General features: G+C 41.5%; 1 protein-coding gene across 1 annotated transcript in view; it reads left to right on the top strand.

Annotated features, from left to right (window-relative positions):
- LNX1 (ligand of numb-protein X 1) overlaps window positions 1-18,269 on the top strand; it is an 86,696-nt gene that overhangs the window by 47,717 nt on the left and 20,710 nt on the right. The window contains exons 5-6 of the mRNA XM_077815635.1: window positions 6,989-7,360; window positions 16,229-16,363. Of these exons, the coding sequence (XP_077671761.1) occupies window positions 6,989-7,360; window positions 16,229-16,363 (507 nt within the window). The remainder of the gene's footprint in view (window positions 1-6,988; window positions 7,361-16,228; window positions 16,364-18,269) is intronic.

The following is an 18,269-nucleotide window of genomic DNA, read 5'->3' on the forward strand; positions in this document are numbered from 1 at the left end:
CTCTGTTGGGAGTCTGAAAGGACAGGAAACGGAGGAGTTGAGAGGCTGGGAGAGAGGTACAGAGGGTGCAGCAGGAGCTTGGTAAAGAGGTTTCCACTTTGAAAATAAAGTCCTGTTGAAGCTTGGTAGTACCTTGCCTAGTTGATACAACATTTTGGTGATGAGGATGGATCTTCTGCCTCTGAACCCACTTGCACCCTTTCTGCAAAGCCCAGGTGAGCCTCCAATTGCTTTTACTACCTGGATCCATATGTTTGAGACTTATCTGCTTGCAATCAGTGCTACAGAGATTTCTGAAGTAAGAAAGTGTGCTCTGCTAAACCAGTGCCTTGGAGCAGAAGGGCAGCATATATTTTACATCCCCTTACAGATGATAAATATGAGACTGCACTAACTGCATTAAAGAATTTTTTTGTGCCAAAAGTGAATGTAGTAGCTAATCGCTACAGATTTTGCCAGCGTGAGCAGAAAACAGGGGAGACTATAATGCAGTATATTGCTTCCCTGAGGAGTCTGATGGTAATTTGTAACTTTGAGAATATGGCAGATGAGATGATTAGAGACCATCTCATTGAGAAAACAACCATGCTTCATGTAGGAGAACGCTTACTTCTAGAACCACAACTTACACTAGAAAAAGCAATAACTATTGCTACTCAGATTGAGTCAGCTACAGCTGAAGCCAAAATAATGAGCATGGATACAGGAGGCACAGTCCAGGCTGTGACTCCTTTGCAGAAAAGTTCACTACCACTGCAGATACACAATTGCAAGAGGAAAACTAATGAAAAACCACTGAATCAGCAAATTCAAAATACAGTAAAAGCGTCCTTTTGCTGTGGATCCCCACAGCACCTTGCAAGCTACACAGGATGTCAAGCAAAAGTAGCTCAGTGCAATCATTGCAAAAAGATTGGACATTTTGCTAAAGTATGTCACAGTAGCCAGTTCAATCAACAGGTGCATGCAGTTACAATACCAGATGTTACTGTGCTGAGCGTGGACAAAATCACTGCTGCACATATTCCAGAACAGATAAAGTGCACTGTAAACATTTCTGCCATACCCTCAGGCAAACCACGCTCTATTCAGCTAATGTTGGACATTGGCTCAGCAGTATCTATACTACCTGATTCCATTGATCTGCATTACTTTAAAGATGTGCCTCTTACTGAACCCAAACTTCATTTGGTGTGCTATTTGAAAAACCATATTCCAGTACATGGCTGCCTGCCAGTAATAGTTACCTTTGGTGATTGCTGTGTAACTGCAGAGTTCTACATTGTCCACAAAGGCACTCCTATCCTTGGCAGAGATTTATTGGCTGCTTTAAATCTCAGGGTAGTTAATGAATGAATTGATCTTCCTCAGTAAAGCACTCTTGCGGTACACACACCAGTTTCAGCTGGGACCCAACACCAGGTTGAGGAGAAACTCGGCTGTACTTATGGGTTTCTGCATAAAGTTAAAATGCGGAATAATGTGATGCCTGTATGACAGAAGTTACGGCGCTTACCCTTTTCAGTCAGGGAAACTGTTTCAGAAGAACTTAGAAGACTTGTTCAAAAGGACATTATTGAAGAGATCGACTCCTCGGAATGGGTTTCACCTTTAGTAGTGATGCAGAAGAAGGTTGGAGGCATTCGCCTTTGTGTGGGCTTAAGGGAGCCAAATAAAGCTATTGTGATTGACAGCCATCCTCTTCCTCACATAAAAGAAGTATTTGCAGAACTCCATGGAACAAAGATGTTTTCTACTCTTGATTTGCAGAGCGCATACCACCAGGTTATGTTGCATGAAGATAGCAGAGACCTCACAGCATTTATTACACATGAGGGACTATTCCGTTTTAAACGTGTTCCATACAGTCTTGCATCTGCCCTAAGTGCCTTTCAAAAAATGATGTCATTGATTCTGAAGGATCAACATGGAGTTCAGTGCTATCTGGATGATATTATCGTGTTTGGAAATACTTCTGAGGAGCATGACAATAACCTGCAGTCTGTACTAAACTGCATCAGCACAGCAGGCCTCCAGCTCAATAGGTCCAAATGCAAATTTAGAAAAACTGAACTCTCCTTTCTGGGGCATACAATTTCACAGGCTGGACTAAAACCTGATCCAGATCATATCCTGGAAATTTCAAATGCTCCTCCTCCAACAGATTTGCAAACCTTACATTCCTTCTTGGGTTTTACCTCCTGGTATGCAAAATTCATTCCCAATTATGCTTCTGTCATTGAACCATTACGGGAATTACTACGGAGAAGTTCAACCTTAGTGTGGACAATGGATGCACAAGCTAGTTTCAAAATGGTGAAAGATTTGATTGTACATAGTCCATTATTTGCACTGTTCAGTCCTGCATTGCCCACAGTTGTAACTACTGATGCTTCTGATTATGGACTTGGGGTTGTTCTCACACAACTTCATGAGGACAACACAGAGAGGACTGTTGCATTTGCTTCAAGGACGCTAAGTAATGCTGAGAGAAAATATTCTACAGTTGAAAAAGAAGCACTTGCTTGTGTCTGGGCTACTGAAAAATGGAGAACTTACCTGTGGGACCGCACGTTCAAGTTGCGCACAGACCACAGCCCTTGATGACGTTGCTCACCATGACAGGCCTGGGAAGAGCAGGATACCGTGTTGCTCGATGGTCTGCAAGACTGCTCTCTTTCAATTATGAACTGGAATATAAGCCTGGAAACCAAAATGTGGTCGCTGATTGCCTTCACCAGATGTCCCCCGGAGGATGAGGATGTAGTGGTTGCGCTTATTACAAGCACTCTCACTGCAGTTACAAGAGAACAATTTCAAGCTGCTTGTTCAGCATGTCCAATTCAACAAAAACTACAAGAATTTCTGACAAAGAGATGGCCCAGTCACCATAAAAACCTTGACCCAGTTTTGCTGCCTTATTTTAGAGTTTGGGATGAACTTTCTTTGATGGCTGTGTCCTATGAAGTACACACCGGCTCCTTGTACTAGAAGAATTACAGTCAAAACTCATACACCTGGCACACGATACTCATCAAGGAATTGTCCGAACCAAACAACAACTACGGGATCTGTATTGATGGCCAGGGATGGACTCTCAAACTGAAGCACTCATAAAATCTTAGGTTTCAGAGTAGCAGCCGTGTTAGTCTGTATCCGCAAAAAGAAAAGGAGTACTTGTGGCACCTTAGAGACTAACAATTTTATTTGAGCATAAGCTTTTGTTAGCTACAGGGCTATAGCTGTAGCTCACGAAAGCTTATGCTGAAATAAATTTGTTAGTCTCTAAGGTGCCACAAGTCCTCCTTTTCTTTTTTCAGAAAATCCTGTGTCACTTGCCAGTGCATGATAAGACAGCAGTGACATGTACCCCTCCATTACAGCCTGTTCCCCTTCCTGAATCTGCATGGAAAAAAGTGGCGATTGACATTGTAGGACCCTTTGATGCTGCTCCAATTGACTGCTGTTATGCCATCACTTTAATAGACTATTTCAGTAAATGGCCTGAGGTAGCATTTATATCGCAAATCTCTTCTGCTACAGTAATTAAGTTCCTCTCTTCAGTTTTTAGCAGGGAAGGTAACCCCAAAGAACTGGTTTCAGATAATAGTAGTCAATTTACTTCCCTGGAGTTTGAAATTTTTCTAGCACAGAGGAATTTTACATAGAAGGTCATCCCTATATTACCCTCAAGCCAATGGGGAAATGGAATGGTTTAACAGAAGTTTGAAAGAGAGTTTGCAAACAGCTAAACTGGAAGGGCAATTGTGGATACCCTTCACTATTGATTTCTTGCAAGCATACCGGGCTACACGACATGCCACAACGCAAAGTTCACTCGCAGAGTTACTGCGTGGGAAACAGATGAATACTAAACTGAACATTGCTGGATTGTTAAAGGCATGACCTGATGTCCCAACCGAGGATGATGTGAGAAAAACAATTGAACAGAACCACGTGTCCTTGAAGCAAATGCAACAGTCCTCTCTGTGTTGTCCTCATGAAGTTGTGTGAGAACAACCCAAGTCCATAATCAGAAGCATCAGTAGTTACAACTGTGGGCAATGCAGGACTGAACAGTGCAAATAATGGACTATGTAAAGCTTAAGGCTTTCACAGACAAGCGGCGGGGTGCTAAGGAACCAAAGTTTGAGTGTGGTTCCTTCGTTAGAATATGAAAACCTGGAATTTTACGCAAAGGGGACCATAAATTCTCAGCTCCTCTTAAAATCATAGAGAAGAAGGGAACTTACACCTATCGACTTTCTGATGGGTGGATATGGAATGCTTCTTATCTTGCATCTGCCTGTGCATGAAGAGGAGATTATGCCAACACCCAGTCTGCATTGGATGACTTCACCACAGCACCAACACAACAAGACATTGCACTGGAACCGGGGCTTGAGAGACGGCCTGTCAGACCCAGATGACCACCTGTCTGGGCTAGAGACTATGTTATGTAGTATCTACAGTGTTTTCAGTGTAATATTTCTGCCAACAGTGTAGTGTCTTGTTTCATATTTGTTCCTGTGGTTAGAACAATAATGATTATTTTAATTGGGAGAGTTTCTTAAAAGAGGAGGGAATGTGATTTTTAGATGTTGCTGGTAATTATTAGAATTGGAAGCACTGGCTGTTGGGAGTGTGAAAGGACAGGAAACAGGAAGGAAGGAGCAGGAGTTGAGAGGCTGGGAGAGAGGTACAGAGGGTGCAGCAGCAGCTTGGTAAAGAGGTTTCCACTTTGAAAATAAAATCCTGTTGAAGCTTGTTAGTACCTTGCCTGGTTGATACAACAGGTAGTTAGTGCCTTCAGTTCTCATTGGCACTGAGAGATTCTCAGCACCTGGCAGGATGAGACCCTAATTCTGTAGGTGCTGTTTGGTAAACAGCACAGTCAGTGGCAACAGCTGAAATCTATAAGCAAGCTTGAATAACGAGGTGACGCTGGCTGTCAGCTGCTACTTCCATTCCTGTTTCCATAGAAATGGATGATGGATGGGCAAAAAATGAGGCCAACTGCATTGAAATAATCTGGTTTTTGCATATTTCAGCTGTGGCTTCTGCTGCAAGTACCATTTCTCGCACTGTGCCTGTGAGCTTCTGAGGCCTGCATGGCTACTAAAAGCTGCAGTATTTCAATTCTTAAAAGAGAAGAGCAATAGCACAATAGTACTGAACAAAGACAGAACTAGTTCCCTTCTTTCGTTACCTTCAGGGTGCGTAGCTGATGGAGTCCCTTTATATTTATACTGCAGGATTCCCCCACAGCTATAACTTTTCACAGCAAGCTTGGTGTCTACTTTCACAATCCCTGTTTTATGACCTGTGGTGTACAGTACATCTAGTGGGACTGAACACTCTGCTGAATTCTCTTACTAAGTTTTCTTTACTAGTAATCTAACAGGGCCTGATCTTTTGAGATGCAGAGCACCACCTGAATGTTGCTGAGCTTTCTCAACTGCCATTGACATCAGTGATAGCTGAGGACACTCAGCGTCCTGCTGGGGAGGTACTCAGCACCTCACAGCATCGTGACATTAGATATTAAGATTTGATTGTTCCACTTGGGGCCTGATCCTTTTTCCTTAAAGGAGTTTTGCCATCAACTTAAATGAAAGCAAGATCAGAATCAGAAATTCCATTTGTAGTCAATAATGCAGGATTGTGCCCTTGGTCTGTGTATTCCTTGTCCTAGTTAAATTCTCCTCTACATAATACTTGTAGGTAACTGGAGGAGAAGCCTATCCAGAGTTACTGAAGTTTTAAGGCCAGGTCTACATTAAAAGTTAGACTGACCCAGCTACCTTGCTCTGGGGTGTGAAAAGCTAGTAGTTAAGCCAACCTGACCCCCTAGACAGTGCGAGATCAATGGAAGAATTCTTCTGTCAACCTAACTACTGCCTCTTGGGGAGGTGGATTAACTACTGCAACAGGAGAACCCCTCCTGTTGCTTGAGTGAGTGTCCACACTGAAGCGCTATGGCAATGCAGCTATGTTGCTGTAATGGTTTAAATGTAGACATAGCCTAAGTCTGTTTTTCTTTTGTTCTGGTCCCAGTAGAGTTGCAGCATTACTGAGAGTATGATGATAACAGGTTAGCAGAGCCTACAGTTAGTGGCCACAGAAGCTGTTTACAAAACCAAGCGCAGCTGAGTTGTTTTACCCCTGCTGGGGATCTTTTTGTTGCAGTGTGGAAACATTTTTAAATGTTAAATGGATCTGCTATTATATTGTAAAGCTACATAGATGCTGTTGTCCAGTTTGTTTTTTCCTCCAGCAAATTTAAACCCTGCAAATGTTTTTCATTTAGTAAGGATAAAGTGCAGTAGCCAATCAGTTTTACAGAACAAAAATTGTAGGATTGATTTAAAGTTCTTTGTCTGAAGCCATTTGAAAGAAACATGAACTCTTCTGACCCAGGAAATGGAGGGAAACATGAAGGGCCAGTTCCTCAGCTGATGTAAATCAGCATAGCTTCAAGCTGAGATTCTGGACCACAGTGAATTAAAACTACTTAGAGCTTTTTTCCCCCATTTTAATGAGAAGTTCTTTAGTGAGGTCGGAAATTGGGGATACAGACTGTCTACTGTTACCACAGTGGTTGTAAGATAATGAACAAGGACACTGCAGAAAAGGAGTGGGAGTGGGAGGAAAGGTAGCTGGGTTTGAAATCAGAAACTAGTGGAATAAAATGAAGATACACAAAAGGAGATTGGGGCCTGAAGAGGGGCAATAATAAACTGAAAAATAACAGTTATGTCTGGAGACAATCAGTGAGAGAGGAAAAAGACAGTAAGTGTCTGTACGCTGCGTCCTGTCCTTGGGGGGAGGATATTATATAATAAAAACTTGGCCTCTTGTGTGACACCATTTCAAATACTGCACGTCAGTGAACATGGACACATCTGTGTAAACAGATCAGCTGTCTGCAGTGCCAGTTCAGATTAGATGCTTCTTCACATTGCTGATTAATGGTTCTCTCTTCCAGGTGAACGGCATGGACATCATCAATGTCCCTCACAACTATGCCCTGTCAGTTTTGAAGCAGCCTTGTCAGGTGCTCCGACTCACTGTGCTCAGAGAGCAGAGGTACCGATACCGAAGCAACGGACTTTCTCTTGATGCTCACTACAACAGGGATGACAGTTTTCATGTGGTTCTAAACCGAGGCAGCCCAGATGAGCAGCTGGGAATAAAGCTGGTCCGCAAGGCAGATGAACCCGGGGTATTTATTTTCAACTTGCTGGAACAAGGTGTAGCTGCCCGTGATGGACAGCTTCAAGAAAATGACCGGGTGTTAGCTATTAATGGCCATGATCTTCGGTACGGCAGTCCGGAAAATGCAGCCCAGCTGATACAGGTTTGTCATGATGACTTGACCTCAGTTTCTGAACTCCTTTAAATAGACTGAAAAAAACCATAATTCCCTCATCCAATGCTATGCCACACTATGAGTCATATCAAGTGGCAGGGTGGATGCCACGGGTCAGATTCTGCTGTCACTTAAACTTGTGCAACCCCATTGCCTTCAAGGAGGGTACATGGGTGAAAATGAGAATAGAACTTTACCCATACTGGCCAAGAACTCCATAAAAATAGCGGACATCTTCTATATGTACAAGAGTATTTAAGAGACCTAGTTATGATTTTAAACTAGATTTAATCTCTTGTGTATTCTGCCTGTCAGCAATAGAATTTTTAACTTGTTGGATGCCAGACTTGCTGATGTGCTCAGTACTACCACACTTGGGACAGGCATCACGGTAAGGAGTGATGGAAGCACTAGAATGTATACCCTTTGTCAAAGGATATTAGGAGTTCTATTACCCTGCTCTGTGCCAAGAAGAGAAAAGATTGGTAACGTATGTATCATCTTCCAATCTAAGTGGTTTTTATGGATACCATTTACAGTAACAGTGGCTGGGAAGATTTAATTAGGGTTGGTCCTGCTTTGAGCAGGGGGTTGGACTAGATGACCTCCTGAGGTCTCTTCCAACCCTAATCTTCTATGATTCTGTACCAGAGGTGGGCCATACCTACACCCTGCAATTGGAGAGCCAGGCACTTTGGGGAAGATTTGTATAGATTAGGTCTATTGTTTACATATATACAAAAAATTAAAAGGGGCATCTATCCAAGGTACTAGGCATCCTTACCAAAATTACAAAACCAAATACACTTAAATTGCCCACAGAACACTAAACTCTGCTCCCCACTACAAACCTGATTTCTTTCCACATCCTCCACCCACACACACAGCCATTTGGATTAGTCTTTTTTTAAGACCTAATCTTTAATTTTTTCTCTTTAAAATGGCCAAGTGCTACCGGCAAAACAACCAAGAGTCATTTACTGCTAAACCTTGCATTTATAACAGAGTCATTGTGCTTATTCTGCTTGTCTGGTTTGGTGGGGTGCAGCATACATGTGTATGGAAGCATTTCACATGTAGAAATGCAAAGACAACAGATCAGGCCAGATTCTCCCCTCTGTCCTTTGCATAAGCCTACTGACTTCAGTGAAGTAACATGGGGTTGAGCGAGAAGAGACTTCAGCTCAGTGTACTGTTTGTAACAGGCTTGTTTTTAGCATAGATTCATGGGCTCCAGTGTATTGAAAGTCTGTAGCAGAGTTGGAAAATGTTCATTTACTCAGCTGTGTTTCAATGGGTATATTCCCATGTCAGCCTAATCCAAGTAGAGTACGTTCTGGCTGGGGAGCAAGACTGTACACCATTTTGCATAATGTTAGTTGCTGGAATCCTGACTGAGTGGTGTTCTGGTTTTCCTTGTGTAGATTACTAATAGAAAGGCGGATGCTCTCTTGGGAGAGCAACGTATGAAATGAAACCCTCATGAAAATTCATATTCCTGGAACATTTCCTTAGGCTTAAAAAACAAAGCAACAATGCTTCACATGTAGAAAACACACACTCCGTTTTGGAAGAGATGGAAAAAATGAGACCATTCACACACATGTTTAAAAACACAACTAAAGCTCTTACTAGTTCTACAGAATGGATGTTATTTATATAAATACTTGAAACGCACACCAGCCTCTGGGGATTTAAACAACACGCCCATCAAAGACTTTGACTCATGTTTCCAAACAGGCCAGGATCACATTGCACCAATGTGAGCTCCATGAATCACATTTGCCTAGCACAGAATTCCCAGCCTGTGTCCTTTTTGTCATGTTTTTCATAAATCTCCTTGCTTGTTTCCACATTATTTCAGAGGAGAACGATTATATAGAGGCCACAAATGTTTTGCATCTGCTTTTTACACAGCACAGTACTTCCCCCTCTTCTTTCTCAACAACACTCCACCAGCCAAGACCCAAATGCAGGGACGCTCTTGTTAGACAAAAAGAAAAGGAGTACTTGTGGCACCTTAGAGACTAACCAATTTATTTGAGCATGAGCTTTCGTGAGCTACAGCTCACTTCATCAGATGCATACCGTGGAAACTGCAGAAAACATTACATACACACAGAGACCATGAAACAATACCTCCTCCCACCCCACTGTCCTGCTGGTAATAGCTTATCTAAAGTAATCAGCAGGTTAGGCCCATTTCCAGCACAAATCCAGGTTTAATGGCCTAACCTGCTGATTACTTTAGATAAGCTATTACCAGCAGGACAGTGGGGTGGGAGGAGGTATTGTTTCATATTCTCTGTGTATATATAAAGTCTGCTGCAGTTTCCACGGTATGCATCTGATGAAGTGAGCTGTAGCTCACGAAAGCTCATGCTCAAATAAATTGGTTAGTCTCTAAGGTGCCACAAGTACTCCTTTTCTTTTTGCGAATACAGACTAACACGGCTGTTACTCTGCAACTTGTTAGACAAGGAACCAAAAAATAATAGTACAGGAAGTTCAAAATACGGGATCAGTTTTAAAATATAAATAACCGTAAATTAACATTTGTAAAGAACTATATGTCTTAGGTGGTGGTGATGATTATCCTTTTATTATCTTGTCCTATAGCTTCACTTTCCTGACTTATTGCACTGAATAAAACTGAGAGAAAATCAGGTTTCTGTAGAGCATGATTAGATTTGGCTCCTAAATGATGTACAGATGAGAGAGGTCTGACTCATCAGCCCTAGCAATTAGATATTAGCACATATTAAGTACTTGTTAATCAGTAGATTAGGTGTCTGGCTGTTATAAACTCAGTCACAAAAGCTGAAATGAAGAAAATGTAAAGGTGGTAATTAGGGATGTGCATTAATCACAAAATTTGGATTTTGGACATTTGCCCCATCACCTATGGTGAGGATGGGTCAGATATCACATTTTAGACCTAAATTATAAGCAGGGACCCCAGAATGATGCAGCAAAGTCATGGAATTATGCTCCCCAAATCCTCAGATGAAAAACAGTGAAATCTTGTTGATTTTTGCATCTGCCATCCAATCACTTGTTTCCATACCAACGTCTCACTTGATAGGCTATTCACTTAAAAGGCAAATCCTTATCCAGTGGCTAAATGTTCTCCTCAGCCACACCCCCAGGAGCTAATTCTCCACAGTTTCTTGGGCTTGTGCAGTCATTTACACCTGTGCAAAGGGAGTGCAAATTAAGGGTAAAGAGCTACCAAATCTGGATGGTAACATTCTAGACCCACTTTGCACAGGTTCAAATGAGAACAAATTGTGCAAGGGAGTAGAAAATCAGGCCTCAGCCTGTATAGATGTCAGTGCCGGTTCAGGAAACATAGGAACAACAACACATTGTTTATCTCCTTTCTCTTCCTCTGTGTATTTTTTCACACTAGATATTGCCATATAATACAATTTTTCTGATATGAAGGAATGAGTGTCTAACCAAAGCAAGAATTTTTTAAATGAGTACAATAGAGCTCACCACTTCGTTATGGAGAAATCAGCTTTACCCATAGAAGTGATCTGGTGGATTATTCTCCTTTAGACCTAAATTATAAGCAAAACGGGGAACTATACAAAAATGAGGAGGTTAGTTAAACAGAAATTGAAAGGTACAGTGGCTAGAGTGAAATCCCTGCAAGCTGCGTGGACACTTTTCAAAGACACTGTAATAGAGGCTCAACTTAAATGTATACCCCAAATTAAAAAACACAGTAAAAGAACTAAAAAAGAGCCACCGTGGCTTAACCACCATATAAAAGAAGCAGTAGAGATAAAAAGGCATCTTTAAAAAGCAGAAGTCAAATCCTAGTGAGGTAAATAGAAAGGAGCATAAACACTGCCAAATTAAGAGTAAACATGTAATAAGAAAAGCCAAAAAGGAGTCTGAACAGCTAGCCAAAAACTCAAAAGGTAATAACAAAATGTTTTTAAGTACTTCAGAAGCAGGAAGCCTGCTAAACAACCAGTGGGGCCCCTGCACGATCAAGATACAAAAGGAGCACTTAAAGACGATAAATTCATTGAAGAGAAGCTAAATGAATTCTTTTCTTCAGTCTTCACGGCTGAGGATATTAGGGAGATTCCCAAACCTGAGCCATCTTTTGTAGGTGACAAATCTGAGGAATTGTCACAGATTGACGTGTCATTAGAGGAGGTTTTGGAAATAATTGATAAACTTAACAGTAACAAGTCACTGGGACCAGATGGCATTCACCCAAGAGTTCTGAAAGAACTCAAATGTGAAATTGCGGAACTATTAACTATGGTTTGTAACCTGTCCTTTAAATCAGCTTCTGTACCAATGACTGGAAGATAGCTAATGTAACGCCAATATTTAAGAAGGGCTCTAGAGGTGATCCTGGCAATTACAGACTGGTAAGTCTAATGTCAGTACCGGGCAAATTAGTTGAAACAATAGTTAAGAATAAAATTGTCAGATACATAGAAGAACATAAATTGTTGGGCAAAAGTCAACAAGGTTTCTGTAAAGGGAAATCATGTCTTACTAATCTATTAGAGTTCTTTGACTGGGTCAACAAACATGTAGACAAGGGGGATCCATTGGACATAGTGTACTTAGATTTCCAGAAAGCCTTTGACAAGGTCCCTCACCAAAGGCTCTTACGTAAATTAAGTTGTCATGGGATAAGAGGGAAGATCCTTTCATGGATTGAGAACTGGTTAAAAGATAGGGAACAAAAGGTAGGAATAAATGGTAAATTTTCAAAATGGAGAGGGGTAACTAGTGGCGTTCCCCAAGGATCAGTCCAAGGACCAATACTATTCAGTTATTCATAAATGATCTGGAGAAAGCGGTAAACAGTGAGGTGGCAAAGTTTGTAGACGATACTAAACTGCTTAAGATAGTTAAGAACAAAGCAGACTGTGAAGAACTTCAAAAAGATCTCACAAAACTAAGTGATTGGGCAACAAAATGGCAAATGAAAAGTAATGTGGATAAATGTAAAGTAATGCGCATTGGAAAAAATAACCCCAACTATGCATACAATATAATGGGGGCTAAGTTAGCTACAACTAATCAAGAAAGAGATCTTGGAGCCATCGTGGATAGTCCTCTGAAGACGTTCACACAGTGTGCAGCATCAGTCAAAAAAGCAAACAGGATGTTAGGAATCATTAAAAAAGGGATAGATAATAAGATGGAGACTATCTCATTGCCCTTATATAAATCCATGGTATGCCCGCATCCTGAATACTGCATACAGATGTGGTCTCCTCATCTCAAAAAAGATATACTGGCATTTGAAAAGGTTCAGAGAAGGGCAACTAAAATGATTAGGGGTTTGGAACAGGTCCCAAATGAGGAGAGATTAAAGAGGCTAGGACTTTTCATCTTGGAAAAGAGGAGACTAAGGGGGGATATGATAGAGGTATATGAAATCATGAGTGTGTGGAGAAAGTGAATAAGGAAAAGTTATTTACTTGTTCCCATATTATAAGAACTAGGGGCCACCAAATGAAATTAATGGGCAGCAGGTTTAAAACAAATAAAAGGAAGTTCTTCTTCACACAGTCAACCTGTGGCACTCCTTGCCTGAGGAGTTTGTGAAGGCTAGGACTAAAACAGGGTTTAAAAGAGAACTGGATAAATTCATGGAGATTAAGTCCATTAATGGCTATTAGCCAGGATGGGTAAGGAATGGTGTCCCTAGCTTCTGTTTGTCAGAGGGAGGAGCTGGATGGCAGGAGAGAGATCACTTGATCATTACCTGTTAGGTTCACTCCCGCTGGGTCACCTGGCATTGGCCGCGGTCAGCAGACAGGATACTGGGCTGGATGAACCTTTGGTCTGACCCAGTATGGCCATTCTTATGTTCTTATGTTACCTTTTTGTCAAGATTTTTGGGCTAGTTCCTCCAGTGCAGGGTATCTATTCTGCACTGACCCAACATATAATTTGGCTGTAAAGCCAGTTTCACTGAACTGGAGGGGATCTGGCAGTGGCCCAGAACCAAAGCTAAAGTGTGGGTACCACTTACTCTCCCTGCTGCTAATGTAGCTGACGGGAAAGAGGAAAAGACAGAATCCTCTGAGAAGCACAGAACAGCCCATGGAGTTTTTGGCCATTGTCTGTTTAGCCTGTAAACTCTTTGGGATGAGGATGTCCCTTACCGTGGGTTGGCCCAGTGCCCCGGTGTAGCCCCATCTCAACTGAGGTATCCGGGTGATGCCATATAACAATAATAATGGTGATCATTGCAGAGCAGTGTAATTAGAGGAGCCCTCCGGCTCCCGTAGCACAGTGTAGGGGAATAGTCTGCACAGAGCAGTTCCAGAATGAGGCTAGTGTAAAAGAGAGTTTTAAGACACACTGACCCTGTTTTGCGTGTGCATTTTGGTCTTAGCAGAGGATCTGACTCTGGTAGGCTCTTTAAGCTACAGTTTGTGTTCAGTACTGAAACAAAGCTAAAAGCAAGTGTATGTATCTTTATTTCTTTTCTGGTCATGAATAGCCATGGAGGAATTGGGGCAAAACAACTAGCAGAGCAGAGAGAGACCAGTTGAAACAACAATTAATATACTAATCAGCAAAAATTTTAGTGGGTTTTTACATGGAAGAATGTAGACTTGGATGCTGATGTGTTTTGATAACTTCGTAATATTCTCTGAATTTATGAGAAATGACCCAACTAGACTGACCTAGAGACAAATGGGACATTTGCTACAGATGCTCTTGTTGAACTTTTGCTAGTCATTCTACAAGGAATTAATCAAATTTACAGCTACCTTGTAAATAATCAATTTTGAGACAAGCCACGTGGGGAGAGAACAGTTTTAAACTGCAGTTGTAAAATGTTTCTTTTACAGTAGAATTGCATGTTAAGGGGTTTTACACCATTGGGTCATTTAGTCTTGTGTTGTGCTTCTAGGTTTTAAACATCTTCACAGATTAGGGATTACTGTGTTTTTTTTCTACCAACACACAAGATTCCAGTCTCAGGTATCATGTGGATTCAGATTCAAGGTGTTAATATACCATAGCTTATAGGGAAATGCATGTTTCTAACTTGTTTTGATGTCATTAGAAGTAGTAACTAGCCCAGTATGAGGAATTCAGACTGCAAATATTGGTTATTTTCATTATTAGTTTAAAACCCATCAAAACATTTTTTGAAATCACAGCAAAGAACTTTGAACCAGACTCTAGTGAGGAAAAGTTTAACTGTAGAATATAAAACTCAGGGACCTAATCTAGCTGCCATTGAAGTCATTGAGAGAGTTGACTTTTCGAGAGAGTAGGGTTGAATTCCAGGTTTCGTTTACATCTTCTTTTAAATGCCTTTCCACACTTCTCTCTCCTTGGAGCCTGTTCCAACCTAGACCAACACCTTAGGCTTCTGAAGCTCTGTGATGTTTTATCCCCTTTAAACTCTTTCAGGGAGGCTCTACATTACAGTAATAGCCTGAACCCAAGAGAACAAGTCTCCCTCGGGAGGCCATTAGCGGCTCTCCTTGTCCCCAAGAACCAGTGCTTAAATTGTAATGAAAGAGGTGCCAGGGCTCAAGCAAGTTTTTACATTCATAACTGATGCAGCAAGCCCAGAAGTGCCGGGACTATGAACTGCCAAGCCCAGAGGTGCTGGGGCTGAGCCGTGGCAAGACCTGGCAAAAATTAAGTACTGCCAACTGAGCTTTTTGTATCTGCAACCTTTCCAGCCACTTCAGCCTGAAAAGCAAGATATTATGTATCTGAAAATTAACTTTGAATATTCCCATATAGCAGCACATCTCTAAACCACTGAAGCTAACCATACATTTTTCTTTCTTGTATTGGTTTGTTTTTATGTTAGGAAAGTACCACGTATTGGATTTACTCAACTAAATTCTATTCTCAGTTCTACCAGTACAACACTGTTGACTTCAGGGAGTCAGTCTAACTGAGAGCAGAATTTGGCTGTCTACTCCTGGAGGTAGGACTGGCCTCTCGAGTACTGATCCAACTGCACTGAGACTTTACAGTTATAATAATTAAACTAGTGTAGCATCTTGCAACTTCAAAGTGATGTACAAATCAGTGAATCCTCACACCACATCTGTGGGACACAGTCTTTATGATCTCCATTTGCAGTTGGAAAAAGTAGACAGACTAAAAAGTTTCATGACTTTCTGAGGTCTACCTGAGCAAGTAGTAGTGTCGGGATTTGAATTTTGGAGTACCTGGCTCCCAATCCTGTGTTTGATCCATGCTGCCTCCTTCCTGTTACACTAGTCTGTTAAGATTATATTGTTCAGAATAGTAGCATGGCCCCTTCTCTAAGTAAAACTACATTTGTCATGTTAGCAGCGTGCAAAATTCTGCCACTAGCCCCCCTCAGTGTGAGCATTTCCATCATTCGGAGATAAGCAGCATTGCTTTCACTATTCCATCAAACAGTAGTAGACCTAGTTTTACACATGTGATGTAACCATGAGACACTAGTTAGCTGTGCTAATGTACACAAGTGAATAGAATAAATGTCTAAAAGCAAGAACTGAGCAGCACTATCAAGCGAGAGGATTGTTAATTCAGGGGAAATTTTGAATGCATGAAAATAGGTTTTTAGAGGATTAACTTCAGTTTTGCAGTCTGTGTTGTACTGAGCTGAACTTACATTATTATTTCCTCCTGTAGCAAGCTGGTAATAAGGGTAGAGGCAAAGAAAAGAATTGCCCTTCAATTAACCAAAATCTGCAACCCAAAATATCATCTCAAAAGAAAATGAAAATAACAGCAAGCTTAACTAAGACCTGGACTTTGTGAATTTCTAGTGCTGAAAAGATTGGCTTTGTAGCTGCATAACAGACGGATTTACATCTGTGTCTCGTCATGTAGGCCAGTGAGAAGCGGGTTCACTTTATTGTGTCACGGCAGACCAGACAGCAGACCCCTGACATCTTGCAGGAGGCTGAGTGGAATTACAACGGCAGTCCTCAGCCTTGCCCATCGGAAGGAAACTATCCTAACAAGGTGAGGCCTGGATCTATCTTATATTTACTGTTCTTTCTGTGGGAAACAGAAGGTTTTGTTGTCTCCAGACCCTATCAGCAGGAGAAGCACGTCTTATTCTGCGGTATAAATGTAAGAACAGAAATCATCTTTATTTATACACTAGGAAGTGCTTCTATCTTGACTCAATTTGGAAGGATTGGGAGAGAGGAAGCTGAAGGATAATAATGAGACCAAAATTTTATACACACATACTATATTGTACACAAACCTGCCTCCCAACCTGAGCCAGCAAAATGCAATGCATTCTAACAAAAATAAGAGGCTTATCTGCACTTACTCCATCTGGAGCAAAGCATGAAGGCAAGAAGCTTGCATAGACTGGGTGTCATATTCCCACATCTGGGTGTTGATTACTGTGACTGTTACTCGATCATTCACTTTTTAGTAAATTGTGTGCTGGCAAACAATATGCATTTTAATACAGTAAAATAAAAATATATACATCTGGGAACAAAGAATGTAAGGCATACTTACAGGATGGGGGACTCTATCATGGAAAGCAATGGCTGAAAAAGATTGAGGCGTCATGGTGGATAATCAGCTGAACATGAGCTGCCAATGCAACACTGTGGCCAAAAGAGCTAATGTGATCCTGGGGTGCATCAGAAGGGGAATCTCGAGTAGGAGTAGAGAGGTAATTTTACCTCTATAATTGGTACTGGTGCAACCACTGCTGGAATCCTGTGTCCAGTTCTGGTGCCCACAATTCCAGAAGGATGTTGATTGGAGAGAGTTCAGAGAAGAGCCACAAAAATGAATAAACTATTAGAAATTTTGCCTTTATAGTGTTAGACTAAAGAGCTTAATCTATTTATCTTAACAAAGAGAAGATTAAGGGGTGACTTGATCACAGTCTATAAGGATGTATGTAGGGAACAAATATTTAATAATGGGCTCTTCAGTCTAGCAGATAAAGGTACAACACCATCCAATGGCTGGAAGATGAAGCTAGACAAAGTCAGACTGGAAATAAGGTGTAAATGTTTAACAGTGTGTGTACTTAACCATTGGAACAATTTACCAAGGGTCATGGTGGAGTCTCTATCACAGACCATTTTTAAATCAAGATTGGATGGTTTTCTAAAAGATCTGCCCTAGGAATGATTTTGGGGAAGTTCTATGGTCTGTGCTATACAGGAGGTCAGAGGAGATGATCACAATGGTTTCTTCTGGCTTTAGAATCTAGGAATCTATGAAAACGGGGATGATGATACTGCTACTGACCTCTTTTGTAAAGTGCTTTGAGATCTATGGAAGAAAAGCCCTATGTAAGGACTAGGTATTATTAGATTAAGGAAAATGACAAAGAACAAGCATACAGTTTCCACAAAGCTGACAGCAGTGTGTGCGTCATTCAGCGTATCCTTCACCTGGAAGCCAGTACACAGAAAGCAGAGTCCTAGCTACATACACAACACAAGGGTGGAATCCCTAAAAGGAGATTGGTGCAACAGCACGGCTATCCAGCAAAGGGAGAGTTCTGAATATAGACAGGACCGTGTCACTAGGGGCTTTAAAAAGCAGCAGGGCTCATTTAAAATCAGTCCTGACTGAGAAGCAGGCAACTGTGACCTTAAAGGACCACATGCCTCTTAGACTGCACTGCCAGCTGTCAGCTCCCGAACGCAGCTGCCAGCGGGGAGAAAAGGATGGGCCCATATTTTAAAAATGTTTATAAACATCCCTTTGTTGTTTTCCTCCTTTTATCAATTATGTTCATTCAGCCCCTTACGAAATGGTATTTCCTGCAGCATATTCCATCTTACCTGTACCCTCGCATGCCGTTCACAGACATAACTCCTCCCTCATGCTGTAAGAACAGACCCACGTCTGCTGTCCAGAACAGCAGAGACGACACGAGGCT

The sequence above is a fragment of the Eretmochelys imbricata genome, chromosome 4 (genome assembly GCF_965152235.1).
Source record: "Eretmochelys imbricata isolate rEreImb1 chromosome 4, rEreImb1.hap1, whole genome shotgun sequence".
NCBI classification, from domain to species: Eukaryota; Metazoa; Chordata; order Testudines; family Cheloniidae; genus Eretmochelys; species Eretmochelys imbricata.